This window comes from Lepidochelys kempii, chromosome 7, assembly GCF_965140285.1.
Source record: "Lepidochelys kempii isolate rLepKem1 chromosome 7, rLepKem1.hap1, whole genome shotgun sequence".
NCBI lineage: Eukaryota > Metazoa > Chordata > Testudines > Cheloniidae > Lepidochelys > Lepidochelys kempii.
Genome location: NC_136386.1, coordinates 1,458,293 through 1,474,630, shown reverse-complemented (window position 1 = coordinate 1,474,630; position 16,338 = coordinate 1,458,293). Strand labels below are relative to the sequence as shown.

The 16,338-nt window shown below is 52.1% G+C and overlaps 1 protein-coding gene across 11 annotated transcripts in view; it reads right to left on the bottom strand.

The window, feature by feature from the left end:
• Positions 1 to 9,286: 9,286 nt before the first annotated feature.
• Positions 9,287 to 16,338, bottom strand: part of QRICH1 (glutamine rich 1) — a 44,166-nt gene continuing 37,114 nt past the window's right edge. For 10 of the 11 annotated variants that reach the window (XM_073350857.1, XM_073350859.1, XM_073350855.2 and 7 more), the window contains 2 exons: positions 15,951 to 16,095; positions 9,287 to 14,947 (listed from right to left, as the gene is read on the bottom strand). In XM_073350857.1, the coding sequence (XP_073206958.1) occupies positions 14,755 to 14,947; positions 15,951 to 16,095 (338 nt within the window). In that variant the 3' untranslated portion in view covers positions 9,287 to 14,754. The remainder of the gene's footprint in view (positions 14,948 to 15,950; positions 16,096 to 16,338) is intronic. The other variant, XM_073350860.2, reaches the window with a different exon arrangement.

Here is a 16,338-nt window from a genome sequence, read left to right as displayed (position 1 = left end):
GACATGGCCCCAGCCACTCCCCTAGTCACTCCCCAAACCCAGCCCCAGACCCGACCCAGTCACTCCCCAAACCCGGCCCAGTCACTCCCCAAACCCGACCCAGTCACTCCCCAAACCCAGCCCCAGACCCGACCCAGTCACTCCCCAAACCCGGCCCAGTCACTCCCCAAACCCGGCCCCAGCCACCAGCCCTAGTCACTGGCCCCAGCCACTCCCCTAGTCACTCCCCAAACCCAGCCCCAGACCCGACCCAGTCACTCCCCAAACTCGGCCCCAGCCACTGGCCCCTAGTCACCCCCAAACCCGGCCCCGGCCCCAGTCACTGGCCCCAGCCAGGCCCCTAGTCACCCCCCAACCCAGCCCCAGACCCGACCCGACCCAGTCACTCCCCAAACCCGACCCCAGTCACTGGCCCCTAGTCACCCCCAAACCCGGCCCCAGTCACTCCCCAAACCCGGCCCCAGCCACCAGCCCTAGTCACTCCCCAGACCCGACCCAGTCACTCCCCAGACCCGACCCAGTCACTCCCCAGACCCGACCCCAGCCACCAGCCCTAGTCACTGGCCCCAGACCCTTCCCCAGACATGGCCCCAGCCACTCCCCTAGTCACTCCCCAAACCCAGCCCCGACCCAGTCACTCCCCAAACCCGGCCCAGTCACTCCCCAAATCCAGCCCCAGCCACCAGCCTTAGTCACTGGCCCCAGCCACTCCCCTAGTCACTCCCCAAACCCAGACCCGACCCGACCCAGTCACTCCCCAAACCCGACCCAGTCACTGGCCCCTAGTCACTCCCCAAACCCGGCCCCAGTCACTGGCCCCTAGTCACCCCCAAACCCGGCCCCAGCCACCAGCCCTAGGCACTGGCCCCAGCCACTCCCCTAGTCACTCCCCAAACCCAGCCCCAGACCCGACCCAGTCACTCCCCAAACTCGGCCCCAGTCACTGGCCCCTAGTCACCCCCAAACCCGGCCCCAGTCACTCCCCAAATCCAGCCCCAGCCACCAGCCCTAGTCACTGGCCCCAGCCACTCCCCTAGTCACTCCCCAAACCCAGCCCCAGACCCGACCCAGTCACTCCCCAAACCCGGCCCCAGCCACCAGCCCTAGTCACTGGCCCCAGACCCTTCCCCAGACATGGCCCCAGCCACTCCCCTAGTCACTCCCCAAACCCAGCCCCAGACCCGACCCAGTCACTCCCCAAACCCGACCCAGTCACTCCCCAAATCCAGCCCCAGCCACCAGCCTTAGTCACTGGCCCCAGCCACTCCCCTAGTCACTCCCCAAACCCAGCCCCAGACCCGACCCAGTCACTCCCCAAACCCGGCCCCAGCCACCAGCCCTAGTCACTGGCCCCAGACCCTTCCCCAGACATGGCCCCAGCCACTCCCCTAGTCACTCCCCAAACCCAGCCCCAGACCCGACCCAGTCACTCCCCAAACCCGGCCCAGTCACTCCCCAAACCCGGCCCCAGCCACCAGCCCTAGTCACTGGCCCCAGCCACTCCCCTAGTCACTCCCCAAACCCAGCCCCAGACCCGACCCAGTCACTCCCCAAACCCGGCCCCAGCCACCAGCCCTAGTCACTGGCCCCAGACCCTTCCCCAGACATGGCCCCAGCCACTCCCCTAGTCACTCCCCAAACCCAGCCCCAGACCCGGCCCAGTCACTCCCCAAACCCGGCCCCAGCCACCAGCCCTAGTCACTGGCCCCAGCCACCAGCCCTAGTCACTGGCCCCAGCCACTCCCCTAGTCACTCCCCAAACCCAGCCCCAGACCCGACCCAGTCACTCCCCAAATCCGGCCCCAGCCACCAGCCCTAGTCACTGGCCCCAGACCCTTCCCCAGACATGGCCCCAGCCACTCCCCTAGTCACTCCCCAAACCCAGCCCCGACCCAGTCACTCCCCAAACCCGGCCCAGTCACTCCCCAAATCCAGCCCCAGCCACCAGCCTTAGTCACTGGCCCCAGCCACTCCCCTAGTCACTCCCCAAACCCGGCCCCAGTCACTCCCCAAACCCGGCCCCAGTCACTGGCCTCAGCCAGGCCCCTAGTCACCCCCCAACCCAGCCCCAGACCCGACCCGACCAGTCACTCCCCACACCCGGCCCCACACTGGGCCCCAGCCCTCAGCCCCCGCGCCAGCCCCAGACCCGACCCAACCCAGTCACTCCCCAGCCCCAGCTCCAGCCACTGCCCCAGACACTCCCGCAGGCCAGGCCCCAGTCACTGGCCCCAAACCCGGCCCCAGTCACTGGCCCCAAACCCGGCCCCAGTCACTGGCCCCAAACCCGGCCCCTAGTCACCCCCCAACCCAGCCCCAGACCCGACCCGACCCAGTCACTCCCCAAACCCGACCCAGTCACTGGCCCCTAGTCACCCCCAAACCCGGCCCCAGTCACTGGCCTCAGCCAGGCCCCTAGTCACCCCCCAACCCAGCCCCAGACCCGACCCGACCAGTCACTCCCCAAACCCGGCCCCAGTCACTCCCCAAATCCAGCCCCAGCCACCAGCCCTAGTCACTGGCCCCAGCCACCAGCCCTAGTCACTCCCCAAACCCGGCCCCAGTCACTGGCCTCAGCCCGGCCCCAGTCACTGGCCTCAGCCCGGCCCCTAGTCACCCCCCAACCCAGACCCAGACCCGACCCGACCCAGTCACTCCCCACACCCGGCCCCACACTGGGCCCCAGCCCTCAGCCCCCGCGCCAGCCCCAGACCCGACCCGACCCAGTCACTCCCCAGCCCCAGCTCCAGCCACTGCCCCAGACACTCCCGCAGGCCAGGCCCCAGTCACTGGCCCCAAACCCGGCCCCGGCCCCAGTCACTGGCCCCAGCCAGGCCCCTAGTCACCCCCCAACCCAGCCCCAGACCCGACCCAGTCACTCCCCAAACCCGACCCAGTCACTGGCCCCTAGTCACCCCCAAACCCGGCCCCAGTCACTGGCCTCAGCCAGGCCCCTAGTCACCCCCCAACCCAGCCCCAGACCCGACCCAGTCACTCCCCAAACCCGACCCAGTCACTCCCCAAATCCAGCCCCAGCCACCAGCCCTAGTCACTGGCCCCAGCCACTCCCCTAGTCACTCCCCAAACCCGACCCAGTCACTCCCCAAACCTGGCCCCAGTCACCAGCCCTAGTCACTGGCCCCAGACCCTTCCCCAGACATGGCCCCAGCCACTCCCCTAGTCACTCCCCAAACCCAGCCCCAGACCCGACCCACTCACTCCCCAAACCCGGCCCCAGCCACCAGCCCTAGTCACTGGCCCCAGACCCTTCCCCAGACATGGCCCCAGCCACTCCCCTAGTCACTCCCCAAACCCAGCCCCAGACCCGACCCAGTCACTCCCCAAACCCGACCCAGTCACTCCCCAAATCCAGCCCCAGCCACTCCCCTAGTCACTCCCCAAACCCAGCCCCAGACCCGACCCAGTCACTCCCCAAACCCGGCCCCAGCCACCAGCCCTAGTCACTGGCCCCAGACCCTTCCCCAGACATGGCCCCAGCCACTCCCCTAGTCACTCCCCAAACCCAGCCCCAGACCCGACCCAGTCACTCCCCAAACCCGGCCCAGTCACTCCCCAAACCCGGCCCAGTCACTCCCCAAACCCGGCCCCAGCCACCAGCCCTAGTCACTGGCCCCAGCCACTCCCCTAGTCACTCCCCAAACCCAGCCCCAGACCCGACCCAGTCACTCCCCAAACCCGGCCCCAGCCACCAGCCCTAGTCACTGGCCCCAGACCCTTCCCCAGACATGGCCCCAGCCACTCCCCTAGTCACTCCCCAAACCCAGCCCCAGACCCGACCCAGTCACTCCCCAGACCCGGCCCAGTCACTCCCCAAACCCCGCCCCAGCCACTCCCCTAGTCACTCCCCAAACCCAGCCCCAGACCCGACCCAGTCACTCCCCAAATCCGGCCCCAGCCACCAGCCCTAGTCACTGGCCCCAGACCCTTCCCCAGACATGGCCCCAGCCACTCCCCTAGTCACTCCCCAAACCCAGCCCCGACCCAGTCACTCCCCAAACCCGACCCAGTCACTGGCCCCTAGTCACCCCCAAACCCGGCCCCAGTCACTGGCCTCAGCCAGGCCCCTAGTCACCCCCCAACCCAGCCCCAGACCCGACCCAGTCACTCCCCAAACCCGGCCCCAGCCACCAGCCCTAGTCACTGGCCCCAGACCCTTCCCCAGACATGGCCCCAGCCACTCCCCTAGTCACTCCCCAAACCCAGCCCCAGACCCGACCCAGTCACTCCCCAAACCCGACCCAGTCACTCCCCAAATCCAGCCCCAGCCACCAGCCCTAGTCACTGGCCCCAGCCACTCCCCTAGTCACTCCCCAAACCCGACCCAGTCACTCCCCAAACCTGGCCCCAGTCACCAGCCCTAGTCACTGGCCCCAGACCCTTCCCCAGACATGGCCCCAGCCACTCCCCTAGTCACTCCCCAAACCCAGCCCCAGACCCGACCCACTCACTCCCCAAACCCGGCCCCAGCCACCAGCCCTAGTCACTGGCCCCAGACCCTTCCCCAGACATGGCCCCAGCCACTCCCCTAGTCACTCCCCAAACCCAGCCCCAGACCCGACCCAGTCACTCCCCAAACCCGACCCAGTCACTCCCCAAATCCAGCCCCAGCCACCAGCCCTAGTCACTGGCCCCAGCCACTCCCCTAGTCACTCCCCAAACCCAGCCCCAGACCCGACCCAGTCACTCCCCAAACCTGGCCCCAGTCACCAGCCCTAGTCACTGGCCCCAGACCCTTCCCCAGACATGGCCCCAGCCACTCCCCTAGTCACTCCCCAAACCCAGCCCCAGACCCGACCCACTCACTCCCCAAACCCGGCCCCAGCCACCAGCCCTAGGCACTGGCCCCAGACCCTTCCCCAGACATGGCCCCAGCCACTCCCCTAGTCACTCCCCAAACCCAGCCCCAGACCCGACCCAGTCACTCCCCAAACCCAGCCCCAGTCACCAGCCCTAGTCACTAGCCCCAAACCCGACCCTGTCACTGCCAAGCCCCAGCCAGCAGCCCTAGTCACTGGCCTCAGACCCTTCTCCAGACATGGCCCCAGCCAGTCCCCTAGTCACCCCCAAACCCAGCCCAGCCCCTCCCCAGCGGAGACATGTCTCTTGCTGGTCAGGCTGCTGGGAACAGGGGCCGGCGCAGACCCGTGGTGCCCGGAGCCCGGGGGGGGCAGAAGCAGGTGCTCGGGGCAGCCGCCAGGAAGGGGCAGCAGGGTTCCCGTGGTGGTAAGTCGGGGGCAGCTCCTCCTTTTTGCCATCCGTGGCAGCAGGTTTTTTTCACTGCTTGGGGTGGCAAAAACCGTAGAGCCGGCCCTGGCCCATGGCAATGGGGGCAGTGGGAGGCCAGAGCCTAAAGTCCCACAGGCAGAGCCTGCCACCACCCGCCCCAAGCCCGAGCCCCATGGGAAGGTGGAGAATGCACAGGCTGGCTGCTCCCCCACAGGGGAGAAGATGGCTGGGCCTGGGAGCAGCAGCTGAACCCAGCACCCAGGTGAGGCATCCAGGAGCAACAGGGTGCCCCGCCATCACAGCCCCGGAGGCTGCGGCCCAAGGAGAAGCCCCTGGTGGCCACGTTTGAGAAACGCTGGGTTAAATTACAGCAGGCAATCAAGGGGAAAGTACAAGGGCCAAAACAGATTTTAAAACTCAAACAGCTAAGGGTTTAAAACCCAACAACCAATGAGAGATTCTTTAACTAGAAAGAAAGAGGAGCTAGGCTAGTCTGTATTCACAAAAACCAACAAGTTGTCCAGGGGCACCTTTAACAGATTTATTGGGGCATAAGCTTTCATGCCCACACAAAAGCTTATGCCCAAATAAATCTGTTAGTCTTTAAGGTGCCACTGGACTCCTCATTGTTTTTGTAACTATAACAGAACAGGAAGAGTGCCCAAGAATAGTTAAGTCCATTGAAGCACTGGAGATAAAATGGGAGCAAGTAGACAGAGAAGGACAGTAGGAACCACTGAGAATTTAATTATCTTACCTTCCTCTTCACTGCTGGAAAATGTTGGGGAAATCCCTGCCTGGGCCCAGCTCTTCTCTGGTAATAGAAAAGAGGTGCCCTCAGAGACTCTGGTGAGGTGCTGAAGCAAATTGATAATGCAGTAGGTAACCAGGCCCAGACAGTATATCCAAGAGTTAGGAAGGAACTTAGGTATGAAATAGCTGAACTGCTAACAAAATATATGCAGTGTCATTAAAACCAAAGGAGTACTTCTGGCCCCTTAGAGACTAACCAATTTATTTGAGCATAAGCTTTTGTGAGCTACAGCTCACTTCATCGGCTGCATACTGTGGAAAGTGTAGATCTTTTTATACACACAAAGCATGAAAAAATACCTCCCCCCACCCCACTCTCCTGCTGGTAATAGCTTATCTAAAGCGACCACTCTCCTTACAATGTGTATGATAATCAAGGTGGGCTATTTCCAGCACAAATCCAGGGTTTAACAAAAACGGCTGGGGGGTGGGGGGGTAGGAAAAAACAAGGGGAAATAGGTTACCTTGCATAATGACTTAGAGAGTGGTCACTTTAGATAAGCTATTACCAGCAGGAGAGTGGGGTGGGAGGAGATATTTTTTCATGCTTTGTGTGTATAAAAAGATCTTCCACACTTTCCCCAGTATGCATCCGATGAAGTGAGCTGTAGCTCACAAAAGCTTATGCTCAAATAAATTGGTTAGTCTCTAAGGTGCCACAAGTCCTCCTGTTCTTTTTGCGGATACAGACTAAACACGGCTGCTCCTCTGAAACCTGTCATTAAAACCGGCAACTATTCCAGAGGGTTACAGAGTAGCAAATGTACCACTATTTTGTTTTAAAAGTCTTAAGCAGTGATCCTGGGAAAGAGACTAGTGAACTTTACATGTGTGCCTGGAAAAATCCGTTGCAATGTAATTAAAAGAAGAACAAAACATCATGAGAGCATTTAACCAACATTTCTGCAAAGGAAAATGATGTTTCAGTAATCTCTCAGAATGCAATGTTGTAGTGGCTAAGGGAGAACCAGTTTACATAATTTATTAGGATTTCCAAAACGCCTTTGCTGAAGTTGCACCCAAGAGACTATGAAGTAGTCATGGAGTGAGAGGCAAACTATTGTCATGGATCAAAAACTGGCTAGGAAACAGAAAACAGTTTAGATGGTCAATATTCATCCTGGCAAAAGGTTAACAGCACAGGGCCTCAAGGTTCCATGTTGTTCAACATTTGTTCTTAATGATCTGGAAAGGGGTGGTTAATGAAGTAGCAATATTTACAGATGACAAAGTAATTTAGGTTAGGACAGAAGAGTGAGGAACTACAGTGAGTCCTAAACAAGCTTGGTGAATGGGCAACATGATGGCAAATGAAAGTCAATGCAGATAACTACAAAGCAATGCACAGTGAAGGTGGGAAACAAACTACTCATACAGTTAACTTAGACCTCTGTAAGCTGTATCAACACAGTAAAAGAACCTGGACATCACAGTACACAGCTCATTGTGCATCTGTGCTAGAAAAACCCAAAGATTTTAGGATGCCTAAGGCATGAGGTGGAGAATACACCATTATGTAATCAACAGCACAGCCTCAGCTGGATTGTGTGTGCAGGATTGGTCACCAGGATGATCAAGGGCCTAGGAAAATTCTCTCATGAATTCCTTAAAAGAGCACATGCAATTAAAAAGGTGGGGAAAAAACTGGGTAAAAGGAACAGTGTCAGTTACACAATGTTTGAAAAGCTGTCGAACTTATTGCCACAGACAGCTGTTGAGGTCAAGAGCTGAAGATGCCAAAAGGGACTGACGTTTATATAAATAAGGTCTACTTAGGATAGGTTTTAGAAGGAATATTAAACTTCATACTCTAGGATTTAAAAGAATGAGAGCCAATGTAGGGGGCAGATTATCCCATTGTACACCCTCCTCTGAAGTGGTATTCAGACCCGCATGAGTTAGCAGCTGAAGAAAGAATAGCTTATTGACATAGCAATTATATGAATCTGAAGAAATTTTGACCCCATTTCTAGATACATTTGGATTTAAAAAAATAAAATCCATTGAGATGGCTCAATCACCACCAGACTTCCATTCCACCTCACTGCTTCGCCTCCCATTCAGGTTGGTTATCGATTTCGTTATGGTTGCCCCTCGCCCAAACATATGTTGCAGTGCTGATTTGTAAAATTGCAGAGTTCTGTTGGAGATCCTGTGAAGGACGGGGTATTTGAAAACATACAACTAAGTCATGCACCTTTTTGGACTGTTTCTTTATGAAAAATAATGCAATCACAAAAAAGTTTCATATTATTCAGTTTAAATCAAACAGGGGATGCCACGCTTGGGGCCAGATTTTCAAGAAAGCTCAAGACATTGGGGGATTTTAAAAGTCCCACTCCTTCTGCTACCACATCAAACTAGTTAGGACTGGATAGGATTCTTTTGATGACAGCACAGCAGGGTGGGATTCTGCAGTTCTGGCAGCAGGGCTCTCACAGCCAATAGCCTGTCATGGGGGTGGCGGAGTTTACTTTATTCCAATAACCTGACACTTAAGGGCAGCAGCACATCTGTTATACTGCGTATTGCATGGTGTCTCAGTGACTGGTTTGTTAAGCTGCTCTTATAACTGAAGGCTGTAGTCACTGCAGAAGTTGATCACTGCAGTTTTCCTTCAGCGATTCCCAATTTTCCTGAACAGGGGCCGCACACTCTGTGCTAGCTGTACGTAGTACTAAGAACGGTATCATTTAAGTCAAGACAGAAGGAAAATTAAACTCCTTTTCTTCAGCCATGGAGTTAATATTGTTTCTGGTTATGCAATGTGAAGTTTTCAGTTTTTGTTGTAGGGTGGCAACTGTTAAGAGAAATATGGCCCTTGGGTTTCATAACATTCCTGGTTGTGATTTTACACATCTGTGTGTAGTTTCTTGGTCATTTCTCACCTAAAGCTGTTCTATGTAGACTTACGGAATTCACTGATGTCCTGACTGACAAACCAAAAGTGGCTTGGAGTAGTGACATCAAGGCAGTTGTTCCAGCTGGTCTTACTGAGCACTTAGGCAGAAGAGCATTCAGACATGTATTTTTTTTGTTTTTAAAGCGTGACACATTCTACCAACAGTAAATGTTGCCTACTGTAAGAGTGGCAGAAGTGAGAATGTCTTTTTTTGTTTTAAAGGAAAGGACGATGGTGGTACAGCTGCCCTATTCCAATGCAAGGCACATTTACGTTAACCTCAGCAGTGATACTAGAATACAAAGTAGTAAACAAACAGGCAAGTTAGCTTCTGTTCCATTAGAAACACAAGGCAAGGTTTAATGGTTGTCAAACAGACTACAAAGGCTGCAGGGAAAGACATTTCATTTCCAAGGGGATTACAAAGATCAGAGGGTATAAGAGTAAAGTTAAATTAAAAAAATATTTGAGTTCATCTCTTTAAAATGATTTGCAGTGTGAGTAACTCACGGGGCAAAAGCTACTGGCGAGCTGGAAGGTCACTTTGCGGGATGGCAATGACATATGCTGTTCAGACTAGGATTCAACAGGGGAGGATGGACAAGACATTTCTGGCATGCAGGCTGCACCATTACCAAGAGAGGATCTGGGCTGCAACTAGAACCAGCCTTACTGAGATACAGGGTCGGTAGGGGATGTGTTATTTCCTTACATTCCCTCATTAGAGGCCAAGACCCAATTTATTCCCTCTTTATGCTGGGCTCAGTCCTGCCGTACCCCTCCTGATTAACTCAGTAGCAAGAACAGATGGAAGCAGGCAACTGGAAACGTGGCTGCTGTGCAAAATGTCTACTGCAGTGCTGAGCTGTGCCAGAGCCACACTGGAGGAAGGGAGCGGTGGGCAGAGTGCCACACCCATTGCATCACATGTCTTTTGGCAGCTTAATATCCCCCACCCCCAGTACGATAATCATTCCTTCCTGGAACAGGGTTTGAGATGCTCCTTATGGTAGGAAGATGCTTGTTAGTGTGGCTAGCAGTAGCTTGGATGTTTTCTATGCATTGGCTCCAATGAAATGGAACAGGCTGAAATGACAGGGCAAGGAGCATTCCTCAAAATATCCGGGGAAGGAAAACAATCTCTCTGTAGGCTGCTGTTGGAACCTAGCAGCTCAGGATGTGTGGGGCCCTTCTCCCAGCCACATCACAGGCTGTAGCAGTTTCTATCCCATTTTAACAGTGAAGTAAGAGTCAGAACATTAAGATTAACCATTTCATTATTCAACAGGTTACACCTAGTGTGCAGCCATCATGCAACCCCTAAGACAGTCCAGCAAACAGAAGGGTAGTGAGAACGTTCACAGGAAAACCCTCCAGCCCACACAGACAGGAAAGGGCTCTTCTCAGGCACTGTCACCTTTCTTTTATTTAGCGACAGATAGAGAACTTGGGATGGTGAACACAGCTTTTGTGCAGTTCCACGTTGACCAGGGCAAATGGACTTGTTCTCTCCTAGGTCAGAGCAATCCCTTTCATTTCCACCCTGTGAGGGTTGGTGCAAAGGAGGACTCCTGTTTAGGGTCACTTTCAGGTTCTGGATCCTAAAATGGATGTTTTAGCTCACACAACGAATCAGGCCAAGGCAGCATGCTTGGGAAACAGCTTCAGACATACAGGAGCCTACCTCCTCCCAGAAACACAAGAGTCTAGGAATCAAGAAATTAAAAAAAAAAAAAAAAAAAAATATGAAGGAACTATATTAAGTTACACTTAGATTGTCATCATCTTCCCTCCCCCTGCAGCAAGGGGCCGGGGGATGATAGTTTGCCACAGGCTGTCCTCCGCTACTTTGGTCATTCCAATTTTACAGTAGTGACCATCACCTCCAAAAAAGGAAATAAGGACACGATGGCACAGTGGACACCAAGTCTGTGTAACAGACTAAGTTTCCTGTAGGAGAGCAGTTATATTGCAATTTCATGAGAGAGGACAATACATGGAGGTCAGAGGTTAGAACACAAGAAGCTTCACAAAGCAGCCACGTTCAATCTTGCTACACTTTCTGTGGAGACAAGATGGGCACAGAACAATTAAAAAAACAAACAAACAATGCAGGGGTGCCTCAGACTAAATAACTAACCAAGCTGAGATATAACAGACAAGGCTAACCCTGTATCAGTTGCACATACAAGGCAAAGGAAGGGAGTGAATTCTGGGTTAAATATGTACAACAGCAAGTTGTTTGGTACTCAAGAGGTGTTAAATGGAATGTCCATCACTGAAACTCAAGCAGAGAGTGGAAACAAACTGGATACAGAAAACCATGCTAAAAAGAGCTATTTTACATCATTTAACCAGGAGCAGATTTGCCAATGACCTGGGTAAGATCCTAGGCCAACAGAGCACTGTTGCCTAGTCTGGGTAGAGTTCCTTCCAGGAGTCCTTAAAAATAAGGACTTAGGGTGACCTTTCTAGAAAGGAAAGTTTGGATCACTCTTCACTATCAGAGGGTACAGAGTTTAAACTCCAGAAATACTGCAGACATGGTTTCATACAGCTATGCAGAAGAAAAACAACTTCTGTGGAGTCATCTGAAAGCACAGTATATTGGATAGTCTCCTAAGAAATGAAACTGGTACAAGACATTTTGATACCAGACAGTAGAGAACACTGTACATTTTCAAGTCAACACCTTCATCTTCCATACACAGGAGAAATCAAAGAGAGGACAGGGATGGAAAATCCTCAGTCTGTTTGCTCGGGCAAACCCAATAAAGATTTAGGGGTTTATGTGGCCCTCTGTGCCTGCTAAACTCCCGATACTGTTACAGTGAGTTGTGCTTCTCCAGGCTGAGTGGAGATCCTAAAGAATTACTTGACTCTCCACCAGGTACATTTTTTGATTCATTTGCTCTTTACAGTAGCAAGTGAACAGCAACAAATACATTAGAATCAGGTATATTTTTAAGCAACATGGCATACAGCTTGACCACATAGCTCTGCCAGTGTACCTCAACTCAGTCCTAACCTGCAACATCCCTTGTTACTCCATTGCTGGGTCTCGTCTGTCTGCCAAATTGTTTCAAGCTCTGGCAAGTTTATACTTACACAAAGATGTTATGTGAAGCCATATATCAAACTATTCCATCCACTTAGTACTTGGCAGAGGAAAGAATAGCCAGTCAGCTTCCATTTTCATATTGCTCTCAGATTTAACTAACAGTGGATGGGCACACTCCGACCTCTGGGAAGGCTGGATTGTTTCCTATGCGGCATTCCAGGGCACAGTGACTTGAGTATGGGTGTTTAGCCTGCACATGCTTATTCCTCAAGGTCACTTGCTTTCTGTGCAGAAGGCAGGATGCTCCCCTCTCAAATCCAACATTCAGGACAGCTGTTTACCCAAGTGATCTAGAGATTAGCTCCATGCAGGCCCAGACACCCTTAGCACAACATGCATGTCTCCACTCCCTTGAACAGAGCAACAGCGACCTAGCGCATAACTATGTCCTTAAATAATCAACTGGAGCCTGGAGAATACTGCAGGCATTGGAACACAGTGACAGGGTTATAGCACCTGATAGTAGCCAAACCAAGAAGTGTTACCAACACCAACACCTCCCTGCCAGAGGAAAAGTGCTGCGGATACTCCCAACTGCTGCACTGAGCTGAGGGTATGATGGCAGCTTTACACTCCACCTGTCCCCAGTCTCTTTTTCTGCCCTACGGGAACTAGTGTTTCAGCCAGATACTACCACCAACCAGGCAGTCGTTGAGGTGAGACTTGAGCTAACTCAGTGGACTTTGCTTAAATCACCTCTCCGGGTGTTAATGTCAGTAAAGAACAGAGGGAGCATCAAACCCACTGCACAGGGGATGCACGTCTTCCTGCAGCAGTTACCCAAACATTTCTTACCAAATTATGCTTTTAAAAAGTTCTCTTCAGGAGCAAATCTCTCCTCATTTTCATATTCTCAGGCATATCTGTATTTTGACTGTTTGATGCAAGGAGACTTCCATCAAGCTCAAGTATCACATGCTAGGACCGGAAGTCTTCACCAGGCATACCTGCACATCAAACAGGAGGGCACACGGGCAGGTAACATTATGGACAGTCCTGATTTAGGTGTATATTCTATCCCTGGTGCACATGTACAGATCAGAGGGATGACACACCCTACTTGCAAATGTAAAACAGGGGGGCAACAAATGGAAGCCTTAAGACTCTTGGACAGTAATGGAGGAGCTTCCATTTACAGGACTGCAATATAGGGAGAAGAGGGGAAGGCAGATTCAAGAAGCGTCACCTCCTCATGTCCAAGAAGCTGGTAGCTCAATAACCTCAAGCCTCACTAGAGAGTGAGCTCTGATTTCGAGCACAGCGGACAATCTATTCTCTTTGGAAGCCACCAGAAACGTTATGATGTCAAAATACAGCAGCCATTGAAGATGCAGTGAGGCAGGCACCATGGGTCCGATTTAAAAAAGAATTATGACCCGTGACAACTCTTGAAACTATACAACCACAATACCGATATGCGAGCCAGCCATCCATACAGCCTGAAAAGCATTTTCTCCCCTAACCCTCTAGCCACCGGTCAGGTGCTTTGGGACTGGGGGAGAGGTTGCCTGTGCCTGAAGCCCCACATACTGGCCTCTGCTGCAGACAGGACACTCGTCTGGATGGACCAATAAGCTGATCTGGTGCAATAGCAAATCCCACATTCCTAGCTGGACACTTGAAGTTCTATCAGCAAACTGGTTTCTCTCAGTGAGTTATTACACTGAAGAAAAAGGCTGACACAATGTGCAAAACTAAAGGAGGACGTGGACACCCTAAAAGGAGTGAATTCCTTCAGACCTTCAAAGTTTGGAGGTGTGGGAAAGAGAAAAAGGGTCCAAGGGGAAATCACACTGAAAAGCATATGTGGGGGAGATGAGAACAACCCAATTACACTGATCTTTTTAAAATGCTCCCTCTTGCAGCTCTTGCGCTCTTCCCCAAATAAAGACACACTGTTCAATGGCATGTTGAAAAGACGTGCTCGTCATTCTTAATAAACAACTAGAGTAAGAATACATAAGAGAAACAGGGTGGTATCTTTATATGATACACAAGTGTATGGTACAAGAACTCCATCAGGCACAGGAGCCTCAAGGTTTAAGGCCTCAATGTCAGGCCAAAAAAAAGAAGAGTGTGGTAAAGTTTTTTTTTGTTTTTTGTTTTGTTTTTTTTTTTTACTTTTAACATCTAAAAATGTCACTTAAAGGTCTGAATAGAAATTGTTTTTTAGAAATCATAATTGCAGTTCACTCTCTCCTCCTCCTTCCAGGACAACAGCAAATTAATGTCTGAGCACAAAGGAGAGACACCTGCCTCTCCTTGGCTGGCTGAGCAGGTCCATCCATCATTCTGCGCTCTCCAGGCTGCACATGCTCTGAGGAGGCATCAGAGGCCCCAGCCATCCAGGCCAATCCCATAGCTCATGTTCTGTTTTCTACATCATAAAAAACCAAAGTCAACCAGCAGTTTCAACAGCTCTGAGCTGGCAGAGAAATGCAGCCTCCAATGGGTCTAACAGCTCAGTGTGTTTGGTAGGATACACATTGGGTAGGTTTTCCTTTTAGATTCTTTTAAACAGAAGAAGCCTAAAAGGGCTTCATAACTACACCAATAAAAAACAAAACGTAGGCATCTCCTTTAGTGTAAAAGTCTGTACAATTTATCGTTGCTCGTCATCCCCCCCACCGCACTGCCCCACCCCACCCCTTTCTGAGCTGGGAAGGATGCCTTAGTGCATGGTGCTGGCATTAGCTACAGCAATAGCTTCCTGAATCTCTCGTATCACCAGGATCCGAGTGAGCATCTGCTCCATCTGCTCTCTGCTGATTGGCTGGATGGAATACCAGATCGGGCTGTTAGGGGCTACCACCGGCTCCGGAGTTAAGTAAAATGTATCATTCCGGCCTTTCACACTCTGGGGGCTGAAAGGGGTGGGGTGGGGGGACAAAATCAGAAACAGGCAGGTTAGTAACATGTCCTGGAACAAGTAACATCATCCTATTCATTCTGGGGCTTTAAGAATCCTTACAGTGAATGCTGGGCTGATGAAAGGTGCAAGACTAGGAGAGCTATGGAAGTTTACTTGCAGGACAGATACAATTATGGGCAATGGTAGGATAAGCTTCTCCTACCAATGGGTCCCACCCAGCCCTAGACAGTCCTCCTCTTGGGGAAAGAGGGGAGCTCTGTCTCAATGACTCATTCACCCACTGGACTAAGCCAAGGTTAACAATAAAGGGGCCCCCCAGCTATCACGTGGACCTATATTCACTAGGAAAGATTAAACTCCTTTCACTTGGTACCAAAGGTTACCATTTAGCCTTTTAAGAGTCAGTTTTCTTCTCAAACTCCATTTTCACCCCAGTAAGCTAGTTATGGTGCCGTCCATGAAGGAGGGAAGCCTATACAAATGCAGCTACTAAGAGACCTCTCTCTCTCATCTCTAATATTCAGAACAAACTTCCATTTTTGCGGCTGCCGCCACCTGGGCCTCGCCAATATCTCATCCAAAGCAGAGGGCACTTCCACCACATGTGCCATCAGTGCACCTGGGGGCTAAGGGGCCACTGCACAAGCTCAACTGCTCTGATGTCTAATGTCAGAAGTGAACCCTGGGATCAACACTTACGACAATTCACACTTCATGATTTAGCCCCTTCAAATATTGAGCAGAACAGGATTTTAGTGATTTTTTTTTTAATGCAGCTTTGGACCAAAGTTTGCCCTCTATTATGGGCACGCACCCCCTATTGAAGGAGTCCCTTATATAGTTAATGTATTTAACATACACACAAACTGTACCGATATTAAGGAGAGAGAAATACTGTCCCGAAGACAAAGTTAGCTATCTTTCTGCAGCTATAAAATGCAGTCTAGGTCCACATTTATGGAAGATGAGCAACCCTATGTGACAGAAGATCTCACCATTTGAAGAGGTAGAAGTCATAGAGCTTTATGGGGCACCGCAGGGGGTTCTCTGGATTCTCAGTCTGCTCTGCATACATGTCATCTGTAACTGCAAACCAACCCCCCCCCGAAAACCACAGTGTGTCAAACTGAGTACAGGAAACTGTTTGTAGTAGAATAGTAGATAATAAAATAAGCAATGTCAAGCAGCCTCAATGTTTTCAAATCCTATGTCATCCTACAATATCTCATGAGTTACCAGCTGCAGGAAAGGTAAAAGGATTCAGATCGCTGCCCCAAAGCACAGCTCACTTGTTAGCAGCCAGAAACCTCCAGGTATTGCTTTTGGCTATCTGCTTTATCAGCAAGACCCACTCATTAACCCACCATCTAGCTATAACCTTTG